The 18,254-nt window shown below is 32.9% G+C and overlaps 1 protein-coding gene across 18 annotated transcripts in view; it reads right to left on the reverse strand.

Annotated features, from left to right (window-relative positions):
- Positions 1-18,254, reverse strand: part of RBM26 (RNA binding motif protein 26) — an 86,160-nt gene that overhangs the window by 20,457 nt on the left and 47,449 nt on the right. For 12 of the 18 annotated variants that reach the window (XM_038569846.1, XM_038569850.1, XM_038569849.1 and 9 more), the window contains exons 12-19: positions 16,239-16,403; positions 15,532-15,663; positions 14,254-14,325; positions 7,232-7,357; positions 6,817-6,891; positions 5,038-5,205; positions 3,465-3,569; positions 84-284 (exon numbers count right to left, since the gene is read on the reverse strand). In XM_038569846.1, the coding sequence (XP_038425774.1) occupies positions 84-284; positions 3,465-3,569; positions 5,038-5,205; positions 6,817-6,891; positions 7,232-7,357; positions 14,254-14,325; positions 15,532-15,663; positions 16,239-16,403 (1,044 nt within the window). The remainder of the gene's footprint in view (positions 1-83; positions 285-3,464; positions 3,570-5,037; positions 5,206-6,816; positions 6,892-7,231; positions 7,358-14,253; positions 14,326-15,531; positions 15,664-16,238; positions 16,404-18,254) is intronic. The other 6 variants (XM_038569847.1, XM_038569843.1, XM_038569854.1 and 3 more) reach the window with 3 other exon arrangements.

The raw sequence follows: 18,254 nt of genomic DNA on the forward strand, positions 1-18,254 counted from the left end.
ATATTTTCATAACTACTCCTTTAATTTCCATTATCCCCAACAATGATTATCAGAACTTGTTTTGTTGGACACTAAGGAAGTACCGCAAAATGAGGAAGAAGATCTTCTCTATCACTCTCTGTAAATGCAGAAATCTCCAATGCCCTGGGACGATGATCCACCACAGCATGACCAGGCACACCTCGACCTCGACCTCGACCCCTGCCTCGGCCATGAGCTGCACCTCGACCTCTTGAGTGAATTCCTCTACCCCGACCAGATGAAAGAATCCCTCGCTTTGCAGCCTTGAAGAGATCAGACACACAAGTTAAATGTTACAATTTCTAATACAAGCCACATGTTATAATATGTTGTCAGATTAGTCAAACTTTTATACAACTTGACATCATATTCAAATACTGGCCTAACAAAGGATCTTATAATTTAAGTTAGGGTTTTAGTTTTTAAAGTAAAAGCAAATTTAGGTAGCTAATGAAATGAGAAAACAAAATAACAGTAATTTTTTAAAAGATTTATTTATTTATTTATTCATGACAGACAGAGAGAGAGAGAGAGAGGCAGAGACACAGGAGGAGGGAGAAGCAGGCTCCACGCTGGGAGCCCAACACGGGACTCGATCCCGGGACTCCAGGATCACGCCCTGGGCCAAAGGCAGGCACCAAACTGCTGAGCCACCCAGGGATCCCCAATAACAGTAATTTAAACAATGTTATGAAATTATTAAATGTGCCTTTTTCTAAGTTCCTACTTTCCAAGATATCAGATTGACTGTATCATAAAAAGACCATCAATTCTAGTGTTAAAATGTCACTTCGGCAGTTTAATACTAATAAATATACAATAAATTAATTTTTCCACTTACGACTTGCAAATAGTCTCTGTTTGTTTGCCTGTTGACTTCAGTAGATATAATCTCAAATTCATTATTTTAGTCATGTATACAATCATTTTACAACCAATGTAGCATAATAACTTATATTCCACAGCACTGTTTTATATGAATAGTACATCATTCCTTCATTGCAGTTATTTACTAACAAGCACTTCCTATTTGCAACTCCTTACCTTCCCGACACTGAAATCCTAGATGGTAAGAGACATTTAGCAACCAAGTTATTTAATTGTATCAATGAGAAGTAACTCAAAAAGTAAGGAAATGCTTTAAAGACCTGAACAGAACATTAAGGATTGGAAATGAATAAGATACTAGAAAGTTCCATGAGGATATTTTTCACTTAATTCTCTACTTAATTCCCAGCACTTACAATAGCAGCTGACAAACTAAATATTTAAGTATTTAGTATGTATTCAATGAATCAAAGAAACAAAGAACAAGCAAAGTAAGAGTGAGGGGTAGGGGCTGCAGCATGAATAAGGAATCTAGGCTAATAGAAACACAATACTTCCAAGAGTAGAGGAAATCTAGGGCAGCTGGACCAGATGGGATAAAGAAATGAAGCTAGAGAGATAGAAAGAACCAGATCATGAAAAATTTTAAGGAACCCAATTAAGGATTTTAATTTTTATCCCAAGAGCCATGAATATCAGTTAAAACATTTCAAACACAGAAGTAGAGTAATGCAATCAAATCAGTATTTAAAATGTTATTCTGGCTAGTTTTAAGAACAGAGTAGAAGATGAGAATGAGATGGGAAACCAGTTAGGATACTAAAATAGCTCCAACTAAAGACGGAAGCTTTGTCTACAGTGGTGGTAACATAGAGAAGTAAAGATATTTAAGATCCATGTGGAAGTAATATGTATAAAACTAACTGGATATGAATGTTGAAGGAAAGGGAGGAATCAATGAAGATTCACAGATTTCTGCTTTGAGTAACTGTGTAGATGGAATTTAGGGGCAAAGCAAATTTCAATTTCAAACAGGTTGAGTCTGAGAATGTGAGATATCCAAGTAGAAATGTCAAGCAGGCACCACTGACAAAAGCTCTTCAAACATAAGTATTTGTTTTATCTCAAGACAGTTCATCTTAACATTAGTTAAAATAATAACCTAAAACCCAAATAATAAACTTCATAGGTTAAGGATTAGCATATACAGAGCAGCATATACAGCAGTATGCTCTGAGTTAACACTGTCCTAAAATGTTCCCTGCAAAAGGGCATCGGTCCATGGACAAATAAATTTTAGCAATACCGAATATGTCTATTTAGGGATTCACAAAACACAAACCCCTAAAGAAACCCTATGGCAAAATGTATGTTTAATACAACCTTTCCCATATTTATTTGGCCTCACAAGCTTTTTGCACTAATATCTGTTAACAAAAAATGGAACTGGTGTGGCCAATGACACACACTGGGAAATACTGCATTACTACATATACCAACAGTACTACAAAATCATGATAGAGAAACAAAACATGGGCTAATAAAGAATATTGGTAGAACTATTTATTTACTAAAGTCTGAGCCAAAATTTTTAAAATGATAACTTGTTTTTTAAAGTGCCAACACAGGCAAGTAATCTCCAGAGTAAAGAAAACACAAATTCTATATTAATATAAAAGAAATTGGTCTTTTTCAGAACCTATTATCTTGGCCAGGACACACAGGCATCCCTATCAAGTTTCCAGAGAATGCAAAATATATGCAGGTTTAGACACCATCCTATGATTTTCTATGACAAACAAGATAGAGCCTTACGACAAGCATAGTGGCTGCTAAATGTTAATTAAGTCTTTAATGGTTAGATGCCAAGACCAAATTCAGATTTGTCATACATTAGAAAAAAAAATTATTAGGGTGCTAACAAATCTGGGGAAAAAGTGTAATTCTTAGATGAAGGCAAAAGTAATAATCTAAAATGTAAAAACTTTTAATCGTGGCATCACTGATAAATGTAGACAAGTACCAACTACATTAATGACATTAAAGTCTCTGTATTTCAAAATGCAATCCTGATTTTTAAATATCTTTTTGCTAAATGTTACAAATGCTTATTGCAATAATTCACCAGATTTTTCTTATATGATCATATAGCTAAATTAGAAGTGCTTTATTTTCTTTTATAAACGTCCACAGCACCATCTATAGGCAAAACTTAGGTAGGCATGTTTTTAATACAGTTCTCCACTATAGTCTGATCCTTATAGCAACTCTAATATATGTAATATGCCTATTTATGCACAGAATATCTCTGTAAGAATACCTGAAAAGGCCTTAATAGATTTTGGTCCCAGAGAGAAGGAGAGACTAAAATTAGAAAAGGAACTAAACTCATGAGAAGTAAAAGGACTTGGGCGTATAGACAGAAATGCTGCCACCTTTCATTAAATAAAAGATTTACTCTACCAGTTCTAAAAAATTTGCTAACTTCTATACTTCCACTATGTCAGACACTATCAACAATTATGGACTAGAATGAGGGGGATATACTTTCAAATTGACCACCATGACTACATCTGCTCGTCTTTAGAATACTGCATTGTTGTAGTGAAACATACTTCCAGCTGTAATTCTGTATACTTTCTCCTAAGTTCAGTGACTTCTTCTCCAGCCTGCATCTTCTTATATAAATCCAGTTCCGTGTCAAGCAATTCTTTCTGCATCTAGAAAATGGTAATTAATAATTTAAGTGACAATAATATCACGCATTTATAAACTTTTTTTTTTTTTTTTAAACAAAGAACTTTTACATATTCCCATTTAATCCATACGTTCCTTCTCTATCTCCAGTCCTACCACCCTACTTCAAGCCATCAATCACTTCTGGTCTACACTACTCCCATAGCTTCCTAACTTGTTCCTACTTCCACTCATTTCCCTATAATTCGTTGTCCACACAGAAGCCAGAGTGGGATTTCTATGGACTGATATGAAGCAATTTTCAGGAAATAACTGTGAAAAGAAAAAAAGAGAAAAAAAAAACAACCCCAAGGTGTTAATGAGCAATATAAAAGAACAGTTTTTTGTAGGAAAGAATACATACACACACACCAAGAGGGAAGGACAATTGGGGATGGTGTGACAGGGATCAAAGAGAAAAGGTCTTCTATATACACACCTTTTTAATGTAATTTACTTTTGAATCATGTTAATGTTTTATTTATTCAAAAAATAAAATTAAGTCAGCAAGAATGAAAGGGAGTGGAATCCGAAACTGACTACAAATCCATCTAACAATTGGTGACATAACCACAAAAAGGGAAAAAAAAGTAGTTCCCAGGCCATAGTTCTGACTCTATACCCTTAGTTGAATATGTTGTAACCTTAGAAAGAATAGAAATAAATTCTGAATCTTTTACTTAGTTGTCAGAAGTGGTATTATTGAAGCAATTCTAGAACTATGTGGAATGTATTAAATAACTGTGCAAATGAGTATTGTATTGATGTTAGTGGGAAACAAGTTGTCATTATCGGAACAGGAGATAAGATATGGAGTAAGAGAAGGAAAAGAAGCATCCTGTGGTACTGGAGAGAATCAGAAATATCAATATAAACTCATGATTTTATACATATACATACATACAATACCAAGTATAAATATTGTATAACTGTAGATTTTTAAAAATCACTTACTACTACATGAAATTATTTTCCTCACTTATTCATATCCAATGGATTGATCTATCTGAATTTCTCCCCTTTCAATCAATTCTATAGAATGCTGTCAGAATGTTACTTCTGTTTATTAACCTTTTATAATATGAACTCTTTTTTTTATAATATGAACTCTTTATAAAATAAAGCTCAATCTCTTCATTCAAGTATTCATCAAGCATTCAAGTACCTGTATCACTTTGTCTTCAAGCTAGCTTTTCAAGATTATCCATAACTATTCTCCTAATTACTAACTTTCCAATTATAATCTAAAGGATTTAAGAGATTAGTAGAGTTTGTTGTGTGTGTGTGTATATATATATATATACTATTAATAAAAGAAGGAAAAAATGTTAGCATATATTAGTCCAATATTAAGCAAAGAATATTACCTAAAAGGAAAACAATCTTAAACAGTATAGCATTTTAATGTTTTTTAGTAAATAGTATAATGAGTAACAACACAAAGTGAAATACCTGAGTCTTGGTTTTTATACTTTTCGGAAGACAACGTCCAGGAGAAGCAGCTTTGACCTCATCTTTTAATTTGGTAATATTTTTTGTCAAAACCTCTAAAGTTTTCATTATTTCTGCTTTATCTTCAGACTTCATTGCTTTGTTTTTCTCCAGTTTTGAAATTAACATCTGCCAAATTTTTAAAAAGAGAAAACTTAAGATACTTTTTCCTTATATTATTCACAAAGCAAACACAGCAAAATAAGTATAAAGATAAATAACAGTTTTAGTTTACATATTCACTGCAAGGCTTACAACTACTTAAGATAACAAAGTAACAGATTTGGTGGTGCTATCTCAAGTCTTAATCTTAGCATATTGAGAAGAATTACACAATGCCACTGGTCTCTCAGAACATAAGTCAAAGCACACAACCATAAGAAATTCAATCTGACCACCAAAAAAGTTGTCAATTTGAAGTAATATCAATAATTTTACTTTTCAATCCATTTGTGGGTATTCCTGCCTCTAAGTTTTGCCACTTCAAACACAGTCTACAAACCAGAAAGAGACAGAGGAAGTTTTATGGTTCCCTTCACATAATGACATCTTAAAAAATTAATTACTTTCTTTGTAATATGGAATACTACAGGGAATACCAACTGGCTTGCCTAAGAATGATATCCCCAAAATGGACAGGAAACAAAAGATAAACAAGGTAATATGGTGTGAAAGATAGCACGTATTATAGGTATGCTGATTCAAGGTGGTTTCAGTTTTTGGTGTAAAATACTGTAATTTCTCCTATAAAGGATATCCAAATTTAAATTAAAAACTTTAAGCGAAAATGTAGAAGTTTCTGTATTTTTCATTATTTTGAAATGTCATAATCTTTATTACTAGACATAATCAAAAACTGATACTATATGTCACAGAGTAACAGTGTACAAAAGAAATACTGCAAACTATGTAAATAATTTTAAATTTTCTAGCAGTCACATTAAAAAGATTTAAAAAAAAAAAAAAACCCAAACCAGTAAACTAATACTGTATTTTTTTTTTTAAAGATTTTATTTATTTATTCATGAGAGACACAGAGAGAGAGGCAGAGACATAGGCAGAGGGAGAAGCAGGATCCTCCACAAGGAGCCTGATGTAGGACTTGATTTCAGATCCCAGGATCAGGACGGGACTCAAGCCAAAGGCAGATGCCCAACTGCTGAGTCACCCAGGCATCCCACTAATACTGTATTGAACTCAGTATATCCAAAATTCTGTACTTTAACAAAAATTGAGATGTTTTACTTTTTCCCTTCATATTATGTCTGAAATCTGGTATGCATTTTATGGTATCCATAGAGCACATGACAATTTGGACTAAACATATTTCAAGTATTCAAAAGTTGGATGAAGCCATTAGCTACCATACTGGATAACACAAAACTAGAGGATCCCAAGCCAATTAAAGAAAGATACATATTTCAACATTGAGGAAAAGGTTCCAACTATCTGTTGACAAACTACTGTGCAGCAACATATCTGGATAAAGCTTATTTTCACTTCAAGTTGACCACTCTAGTTCCTTTAAACCACTCCAATCTTCAGTTCACCATTTAATGTATGTTCTTCATCTCAATACATTAATCAACTGATAGATATCTTATGACTGATAAATATTTCAGTTTACCCTTCTCAATTACATAAAATATATTTCTTAGGACTAGCTAGTGTGAAATTAAATTTACTCAAAATTATAACACCCATAAATATATTTTGCCAAATCCAACTTTAACATTGTACCTTCTGTGTTTCAATGTGCTTTTCTAAAATTTCTTGTTTCCTTTTCCTTACATCTTGCTGAAGTTTCAGTGCCTCCTACAGAAAGATATCAAAAATATCATTAGAATATTTACTGTTTATTTTTCTAATAAACATACATTCCAGAGGAAAGAAATGGTAGTAGATGCAGAAGCCTGGCAACAATTAAATGTAAAGTTTTGCTTTGTAAAAAATATGTATTAAGTTTCAAAGATCAATAAAGAGATGCTTTCATCCCCCTCAAAATTAATATTTACTGCTATACTATGAAAAATAAAAGTTTAGTGGCAGCCAACATACACTTTTTAGTTCTATTTTGTGACAAGTCTTGAAAAACCACATACATACAGAAAAGCTTTCCTACATGCACATTTTGTAAACTACTAGCTGTATTTACCTGTTTTTTTTTCTGTGCTTCATTATTGTCAACTGCAGAGGTGGAAACAAGTAAGGTTTTCTGTGCAGCCTTCAAAGCAGCTGGATTATACACTGTTTTAGTTAGGCCAGTAGATGTAGACAACACCTACCAATACAAATTCAATTTCTTAAAAAAATGTATAAAGCATTAATGATTGCCTTTCTTTTCTATAATATTCAATTTTAAAACACCTTTGTCAAAATTCAGTACATTTAAATAAATGTGTTATATATATATACATATATATAAAACTAAATCATACTTAGTGATTTGAAAGGAAGAGTATGACTGAAGCATAAACTATAAAATAAAAAAATTTAAATTAACAGCACATACTTATAGAAAAAACATAAAAACTTGAAATCAGGAAAAAATATTGATATTACTATATCACTGAGAAAATATTAATTGCTAAAAACATTTCCTTTATATTCCTAGGGACTAAAGCAAAAATTGTACACAAGAGCATGCCAAAGGAAGAAATGGGATACTATCCCTCAAACAATTTAACATGATCATTTACAATTTATAGTTCCAAAAGTAACCTTAAGAACTTAAGAAACTGTTTTCTATCTCCATTTCTTTGCTTGCATTGATCCCTGTTTTAAGTGACCTTCTTCCCTTAAACCCAGCTCACATTCAGCACCAAACAGTCAAGACCTTCACAAAGCCCTCATCATCTATTTCTTCTACTCCGATTCTATGAAATTTTATTCCTACAGCTATTCAAACATTTAATAAAAATGACCTAATGATATATTATTTATGCATCTCTCTCCCTATCTACACAGTAAAGCCAACAAAACCACGTCTTTCTTCTCTTTGTGCTTCTTCTAATAACTAAACCTTGTTACAAACTAATTATGAGACCCTGTGTAACTTCAACTACCTTTTTGGGCCTCAGTTTGTTCATCTATAAAATGAGAATGTTTTAAGTTAATGGCATCTACTGTCCTTACAAACTCAAAAATTCATTCCATGAAGGTAAGGACTCTTTGCTTGGTTCACCACTCTATCTTCAGTGTGTAGAACAGTGCCAGGGCATGTAGTAAATACTCAATGAACACTTTTCCACTAAATCAAACTGAAGTGATGATAGATTGTGGAGTGTCCAATCTACACAAGGTCAATTTAAGAAAATAAAGATGTATAGGCTACCTTTTTTATTCTTCAAAAGTAAAAAGTTGTAGGTTCCATGGTGTGGTTAGTTACTGGTTCTTAAGAAAGAAGTCTAGAGATCCCTTAAGGGAAATCTATGAATGTTTTAATAACTAAACATGGAACCATATGTTGTGAACATGTAACTTTCTGGAGGAAAAAACAGTTTCCAAAGGTTAAGGGAGTTCATGACCTAAAAGAGGTTAAAAGAACTACATAAGCAGAAGATCATCAATGAGAAAAAGAGCCCTACTTTTTAGCTACTAAAATATAAACATCTGGGTCTATGAGAGAACTAATAATCAGACCATATTTTCTAATCCTCTATCGCGAAGTTAGATTAGGGAACATCACAAAGATTAGACAACTCATCACTATTCTAAGTATTCAAAAATGTTTTAGCCTCCACGTAAAATAAAAACCTAGAATAGTATTAATTATACTGGCTCTATACAATGCAATTGAGGTTTAAAAATAAAGGTTCTTTATAATACTTATTATGTATCAAATCTGACTGATAATTTTCTTCAATAACAAAAAGTAATACTCAGATATCACTTACAAATAATGAAATGGTTGCAGCATTCAGTAAAATATGGAGTAAAAGTAAATATAGATTTACCCTGCAGTCTAACTTCAGTCACCATTCTCTGTAATACTAGAATAAAATTTCTTCCATGTTACCTTACCATACCACACAATGCTACACTGCATGATCACACAAGGAAGAAGAGTAACTTTATAAAGAAACACAAGATAATGTGCTAAAGACAGTTTGAGTGTGTCATTAACTGTTGTTTTCATGAGGGTTCTATAAAAAGTTGTGACCAAAAAGACTACTATTATCAAAAAAGTTGGAAATAATATAAACCTATTTTCTAGTTTCAAAATGCTTATTACCATAAAAGCTGTGAGAAGGGCTGAAATAAAGAAACTCATGTAATTTGCTTAATCCAGTGTTTTTCCAATTTCAAAGTATACTTATTAACATCTGATATCAGACTAAGAAGTGCTGATTCAAAGTGAATAAAACTATATGACTCCTAAAACCATCCCACTTCTTTGTTTTATCCAGGAATCGACTCCTATGCAAACAGAACATCAACTAACATATTTCACTGAGCTCAAGACATCACTAGGAAACACATTATCATAATGTACCAGTACTAAAGACAAAAAATTGCCAATTATAAGGATGAACACCAATAAGATATAGCCTAATTTCAGAGGTGTCGAAAGGTGAAAATAAAATGTCTTAGAAACAATAAACTGTATGAACCGAAATACTGCCCACTATTTGAATATATTTGGTTCCAGAGTTTAGATACTGAAAGTATGAATAGAAAGGGATATCTGTATTTTCAAAAGACAAGGATAGAATTGTGATAATAGAGAAGAAAATCTGTTAAAAATGAAACCAGAGGGAGGAAATGACAAGTCAACACAGAAGATGCTACGACTCTTAAGAACAAAATCAAAGCATGGGTGGTGGTCTTTCAAACAAGCACATTTTCTCTATTTTCCAAATGGATTTCTATATGTGCTGTATTTTTACATATTGACCTTACTGCATTCACCTATTAATCACAAAGGCTGGTGAATTCTTTGATTTTTCACATATAGTATCATGTCATCTGTGAGTAAATAAAAGTTTTGTTTCCTTTTTTGTCATCTTTTTACCATTTATTTCACTTTCTTGCCTTACTATACTGGTTAGGCCCTATGCTTAAAATAGTAATGAGGGTGGACATTCTTTCTCGTTCCTGATCTCAAGAGGGAAAGCATTCAATATTTCACCATCCAGTATGTTAGCTATGGAGATTTTATGCAGATTAACTTTATCAAATTAAGGAATTTTCTATTCCTATTTTGTACATTTCTTACGGTGACTAAGTGATACATTTTATCATATGTTTTTTATACTGAAATAATCATAAGAGGTTCTTCCCACTCTTCTCCCCCTTATTCTGTTAATGTGGTGAATTAAGCTGATTTTCAAATGTTAACTCAATCTCGAATTTCTAGAATAAATTCTACCTGGCCAACATGTATTATCTTTCTTCATATCACTGAAATTTGCTAATATTTAGCTTAGGATTTTTATGTGTACATTCATGAGCTATTGGCTTGTAATTTTCCTTTTCTGTAATATACATGTCAGGTGTGGTGTCAAAGGTCTGCTAAATTCAAAAGGTGAGCTATAAAGTATCAAATATGCTGTTATTAAAATGTGCATCACTACCACCTCTCACTTTCCAAGACAAAAAAGCCAGTTTCCTAACAAGACAGAAGTTATAATCCATTAACATCTCTTTATCTTATTTCCTATGTAAAATATTACCAGCCATAACTACTATTAGTTCTTGTAAAGAAAGAGAACAGATTTTTCTCATGGATAAGAATGGAAGGCAAAAAATAAGTATTTTGTAAAACTTATTTAAAAAAAAACTTAGTTCCCATAAAATTTAGCATAGCAAGTAATTTTTAGAAATCATATTTCTCCATAAGAAAAACAATCATGGGTATCCCTGGGTGGCGCAGCGGTTTGGCGCCTGCCTTTGGCCCAGAGCGCGATCCTGGAGACCCGGGATCGAATCCCACGTCGGGCTCCAGGTGCATGGAGCCTGCTTCTCCCTCTGCCTGTGTGTCTGCCTCTCCCTCTCTCTCTCTCTCTCTGTGTGACTATCATAAATAAAAAAAAAAAAAAAAAGAAAAACAATCATGGTAATAATTCTGACTAAATAATCCAGGTAATAATCCTGAGGGAGAGCAATGCATTAAAAAAAAAAAATCAAGAGTAATCAATAACAGTTATGAAAGGAAACTCATAAATTTCCTTAACTGTCATATTTAAAGTAGAAAAGGTATACAACAAATGAAATTTCAAAGTCAAAAATATAAAATATAAACATCTATTCACTTAATTGATTGCATTTTATTGTTAAGGAAAGAGAGTAAGATTTGTTTAGGATTATACATGTCAGCTGCTAAAACAACAGCTGACGTCTCCAAATGACATGCAACATTACCTCAGTACACCACACAATTTCTCTTCTGAAAGTTCCACAGTACATATGCTAACATATCATATTGCAAAGTGGCCAAGATATATATTTTTAGATTAAAAAAAGAGAGAGAGAGAGAGAGAAACTATTAAGTCACAATAACATCCTGTATAACAAAAGTCTAATACACCTGAAACTGATATGACAATCAAACATTAAATATTCAAGTGATTAATCACTTCGCCTTCTTATCCTTTAAGAAGGATCTTAGGAAAGTAAGTCTTTCTGTCGATTAACCAGGATGGTACCAACAGTTGCCACCATTATTCTTGATAAATCACTCTATCTTGAGAGGTACTCAGGTATCATTTTGCTGATCACTCTTTCCAATGAATTATCAGCAATACCTTAAGTATCAATTTAGCAGTACCAATTAGGTTTTAGGTTTCCTCTCAACCCTCTCACAAAAATGGACTTAGGATAAAGAAGAATCACTAAAGGATTTACTCAGTGTTGTTCATAGGAAGGGGAAAATTTTTACATTTGTAAACTTACTTGCTTTAATGACAATAAAAAATACTGTATATATACTACTTTTGAGTATTTCCCAGCCTTCAATTTGATGATGGGAAATATTCTGCTATCCTTCCTAAGACTTCTCTGAATCACTAACCTCTAAGGATTCTTCAGCAAAAACCCCTATAGACTTGGGGAACGGAAACAATCAAGAATAAGCAAAAATAAAATGCTATTCTATAAACAGGTTCACTGAAGATGAAAGTTACACACTTAAAAATAACTACTTTCCTTCAAAGATTCTTTTCATTATTTACAGAATTTTTTTTTTCATAAACAGCTCACTACCATCAGTGATTTTTCAGTTAGTGGTAACTGTATTAGTCAATGTATACTATCAATTCCATATCTGTATCCCTTTTATCCTAAAGCTATATAAAACATACTAAAATCAATAAAAACAGAAGCAAACAGACCATAAAGATTCTGTAAAAGCTGTAATTAATACATGTCATTTTCAGATTCTAAATCTTGACATTAACAGAGGTTAAGCATAAAGTTTTTAGACCTCTGCAGAATTGGTCAGTACTACTACACAAAGTCTAACAGACTTTTTTATTTACTTTATTACTCATTATCAAGAACAAACCTAATAAATATTTAGACACTGCTAAATTCAGTAGCGTATACTAAGACATAGACAAATTCAGAGAAAAAAAGGGAGGCATCATATGGAAAATATTTGAAGATTTTATAGAATAGGGTAAAGAGATTTTTTAACCTTTAAAAGAATGACTAGAATTCACTTGGAAGAAAATGTACTCCAGGGAAATCACCACCAAAATAAGGGGGGGAGGGAGGGGAGGGGGGGAGGGGAGGGCAGGAAAGAGAAAGGAGCAATGAGCAAAAAAGGGCTTGCAAAGGAAGAAAGCACTAAAGTGGAGGTATATGCCCCATATAACCGAAGTATGATGAGCTATGAATCAAATAGTTATTCAACTGGTGAAATGAAAGTTTCTGCAAGAAGTTAACATTAATATAACTCTGAGGGTAGGATGGTGGTAGTATAAACTATAAGAGGGGCATACAGCTAGGACACTGTATCCAGAGGCCAGGAAACTGAAGGTGGTAGAGACAGAGAAGTAAATGACAAACACAAGTAAATGACTCTCAGGCATTCAGACTGAACAACTTGGAATATGTGGTAGTATAACTTCCAGGAGTGGTGAAGAGGAGAATTTATACGGGAAATCATTTTTTAAGCACATTTGCCCTGAAGTAATGCTGAGGTGCCTAAGATAAAAATTCGAAATGCAGAATGAGATTCAGACTCAAATTTCTAGAATTGCCTTAGTTTAACATGGTAAATAAGGAAAAGAAAATACTGAAGAACCAGTGGAAAGAAGTTAGCCATCTCATGGGATGCTCTATGTAATATATGGAGTCGACTTCTTACATAATCTTAATAATGGAAAGAGCCATGGATGTGAAACAGAAGACACATTCAGTCCTGACTCAGTAATTCCTAGTTCATCTACTTGGGCCTTACACCTTCCTTTTAAGGTGAGGACATAGAAATGAGAAAAATTACCCAATTCTATTTTGTGATTCTACATACCTCAAGTAAGACTAAAGCCCAAAGCATACACTCATACCTAAATAGAAAAAAATAAATAACACATCTATACAGAACTATAAGATCCATGAATGGTCTTAATTTTCCCAGTTGTTTAAAAGAAGAAATGACAAATGACAATTGTCAGATTATGTACAATAGCTGTTAGTAATAAAAAACTTACATTATCCTTTCTAATTAAAAAATACTTTTAAATGAATCATTTTATTTAATCCTCACAAAATCCTCGGAGCAACACAAATTTACAATCATTTTACCAAGGAGGAAAAAGAATCAGAAAGGTTAAGTTAAGAGCACTGGCCAGTATCATGCAGTTAGTAAGTAAGAAGCCAGAATTCAAACTCAGGGAAAATTCCTAATTTGTGGCCTTTTCCATTAGGCTGTCACAGAATTTTCAAATTAAAATGCACAGTATCTCCAAAGAAAATATAGTAAATGAAAGAGAAAACAAAAGAAGGAAGCACATGGACATATAGTGAGAGGCAAATATTAAAATGCTGATGCAAAAAGTAAAAAAAGGTAGGCAAATATTTTTTTCAGCAAATGGAAAGCAAAAAGGTAGGAATAAGAGATACAGATACTATTAAGAAGCAAGAGTTTGGAACTATGAAAAAAATTAAAAAATTAAGATGCCACCTGAAAACATTTATGAAGCCAAGACAAACACATCATGCTATTCTTCTTACCTTTTCAGTTGCTGAAACAGATGGCTTTGATACAAAACCCAACCTGTCCTTCACAGATAACTTAGTTACATTCTAAAAAAATTAAAATGGACATATTCAGTGTTTCCCCAAACATACAGGTCTGTTGGGATTTTGAACATTCTGATTCTACTAATACATACTGACTCATTAAGTATACTGATGTTAATCACACAAACTTAAGGCCTTTTTCAAAGAGACAGAAAGAAAATGTGTGTGGAAAACAAACAATATGCAGTATTAATCATAAAAAATTATGATGTTAAAGTAAGGTTTGAACTAGGTATTACTAAAATCCCCTCCACTGATATAGAATCATTAATTCTCAGAATCCTATGTTGACAAGTACTAAACATTATAAATATTAGGTTTGAGTAATTAAAATATGCCTGATTCTTGAGCTTAAAAATAAAAGCCATTCTTTCCTAAAGTACATTTGTTTTTAAAGCCAAATACAACTATCTGGTCATAATCTAAGATCATAGGACTAGGAATTATTATTATGGGGTTTTTTCTTTTAGTAACTAAGAATTTATCAATTTCCATTCTGCATGTTTTCATAGACTCTGATTATCTTACTCTTCAGGAATTATCTAAGAAGACTATTTTAATAAAGTAGCTTTCTAACTACATCCTAACGCTACTTTAGGCAGCAAATGCTGAAACATCTAGACACAAAAGAAAGCTGTTTCAGAGACTGAGGGTGGAGAAACAAGAAACTGCCACTCAAGTGTGGAAGGCAGTGGGAACGATATGTGGAAAAGAGAATCTGAAAGTCAGGAATAAGTGATGCAAAGTTCTAAGAGCTGCATAAGTAACTTGAAACAGTATATCAAGCACACTAAAACCTGATGGCTTAAGCCTTTCCTTCCCAAAAGCTTTCAGTGCAGTCTACTCTATCATTTTTTCTGGAATAGAATTTCTAGTTAAGTAAAAGATGATGGGGAAAAAATAAGACTTAGTGTACTGAACTTCATTTTTCATGCAGTTTTACTTGAAAATACCTCCTCCACAAAAAGAAAGGGAACTCAAGTATTAACTAAAAAGAAGAATTTAAAATTCGAATCCTATAGGAAAAGCAGAATGTGAAAATGTTATGGTAACGGTAAAAAGAAAATTTACAGGTGGAGTTCATCTATGTGTAGACTACGATACTTCTGTATGAAATATATACAATTAACTATAATTCAAATCACATGAGAAACTAATTTACTGAGAACCTGTTACATGACAGACACAATGATAAGACTTTTCATTTACCTGAGGAAGGTCTGAACTGGCACTCTGGGCTTCCGCCGGTTCAATAGTATTTGAAGGTACTGGACCCAACCGCTCTTTGACTGACTGCTTCACCACAGGCAAAATGGGCTGCTGGACTAAGGGCTGCATTACCTCAGAACAAGAAAAAAATGTTAAACGAGAGGATTAGTTCATGGACATGTCTTTCAAATTCCTTCACACACATACGTATAGCTGTTTTTCTTTGCATAAATTAACTTATTTATAAAGTAAATAATGAACAGGAGAAAATTCAATCAAGAAACAAACTGCCATGAAACTCTCCTATAGGCAACTGATCTAACATTACATAGTGATGGACTCAGTGATCGAAGGGGAGAAAGAGAGAAGGAGGGAGGGAGAGAGGAAGGGAAGGATTTCCAAGATGAACACACGGTCTGAGTTTCTAGAATGTGTTGAGCTACCACATACTGAGTGTCTTCTATCTACCAGGGACTTTTCTATGTGCTTTACATCTTATCAGCCTATAACTGCCTAGGGATTAACTTCACAATAAAATGAGAGAACAGGTTAGAGACATTAAATAACTTCCCTTCAGTCTTTACAGTTAACAGAAGTAGAACCAGAATCTCAACTCAAGTCTACCTGACTGCAGTACTTTTGCTCTTAAACACTATGCTAACAGCTTCTAAGAAAAGCATTTAATTTCACCCAAATCTCCCTCTTACCTTTGGAGAAGTAGTTTGTAACTGCTGGGTACTTCCTTCTCTATGCCAATAAACCTTAATAAAGCGATTGTTTAGTACTGCTTCTGTACTTGATATTGCTTTCTTTGCTTCTTCATATGTTGCAAATTGGATAAGGGCACCTTCAGGATCACCATTATAAGCAACCTAACATTTAAAATATCATGAACAATAAATTCCAAAAGAATCTACTGTTTCATCCAGTAAAATTCCTCAAGAGATAAAACTCTGTTCCTTCCAGTAATATTCTCCTTACCTTTTTGTATATCTAGATTATTTACCGTAGTTTCCTTTCACTCCAGAAGAAATGTTAACTAAGGACTGTTCAGAGTAGAACAAAGAGCCTCCTCTATATAACACTTTGTAAAGAATGCTCATTGCACAAATGTTATATGCAAGCATCTAAAATGTTTCACCTTTTACCCCAATATTAATACTGAGAAATAATCCCTGTATTAGTGAGAGATGTGGCCAATACCCAGCTTCAAGAGAAAGCAGTGAACTACTTTAAAAGGGGACTTTCAAACTAAAAATTACAGAATAATCCATTTGTAAAAATTCCCAAATTTGTAATTCTCAAAAAAAATATTTCCAAGAGTATGAGAAAGTTAAACTTTCTCTTAAAGGGGGGAAGAAAGGATCTACATAAAGCAATCACATTTTACACATAAGGAAAATGAGATTCAGAGCATTTGAGTTTGCAGACCCATTCAAAATAATACATAGCAGATCCACTTCAAATTTCCTCTCTCAATAATAACAGTGTTTTCTAAAGTGTGGTATGAGCCATTGGTAGTGAAGCAATACAAAATAGGATTAAGAGCAGAGACTCTAAATCAAACTGCATGGCTCAAACCTTAACTGCTACTCTCATGGGAGACCAGGAGCAAGTTACTTAACCTTTCTGTGACTTTTGCCTCTTCAAAAATGGGACAATACCCAGTCTGTAGTGTTAGCGAAATAATAATTCATACAGAGTATAAAGTATTCAATATTCACTTAAAAGGATGATGATTTTAGGTAGCATTTCAATAATCATATATTTACGGGAATTTAAAACATCAATTTCACCCATATATTTAATTAGGATAAAGTTAAAGAATTATTTTAAAAGATTTTATTTATTTATTCATGAGTGACAGAGAGGCAGAGACATAGGCAGAGGGAGAAACAGGCTTCCTGTAAGGAAGCCTGATACGGAACTCGATCCCAGGACCCCAAGATCACACCCTGAGTCAAAGGCAGACACTCAACCACTGAGTCACCCAGGCACCCCAAGGTAACGATTTTTTTTAACTGATTTTTTAAAACACGTATTTTATAAATAATAATATACGTAGCATGCAAATATAGCAAATGGCCCAGTAAAAGGAAGAGAAGGTATTAACCTCGCTAGTAATTGAGAAATGCAAACTGAAACAATAGTAAAATACCATGTTTTGCTCCTCAGTTTTGAAATTTTTTCTAAATTTAATTTTACCAGGGCAATTAAACTGAATGAAGAAAAGAATACTCTGAAAGCTTTTCTCTGTCTACATCTAAATGGTAGATAAAATTGAATTGCAATAAAAAGATATTCAGAGATATTCAAGATTTTGTAACTATGGGGTAATATGTATACCATAGACCCATATATTTTTTAATATATATATGTGTATATATATATATATATATGTACTTTGTGTGTACTAATGGATTGATAAGTAGACACAGAAATACAAGAAATCTGTAATAATACATGATATATTGTTAACAATAATAAAACTATGGGGATATATGGAGAGAGGAACAAAGAGGACACAAAAAGTTGGAAGAGGAAATATTTCCTTTAAATTCTGTTTAAATTTCTATTGCTCCACATCAAGCAAGCATGCATTTTTTCATGTTCCTTTTATAATATTATTTTTTAAATGTCAAGGAAGCAAAAATATCCAAATAATAATTATTCTTATTTAATCATCAGGTTATCGGAAATAATTATTTTAGGTGAAAAGAACA

This window comes from Canis lupus, chromosome 22 (genome assembly GCF_011100685.1).
Source record: "Canis lupus familiaris isolate Mischka breed German Shepherd chromosome 22, alternate assembly UU_Cfam_GSD_1.0, whole genome shotgun sequence".
Taxonomy (NCBI): Eukaryota; Metazoa; Chordata; class Mammalia; order Carnivora; family Canidae; genus Canis; species Canis lupus.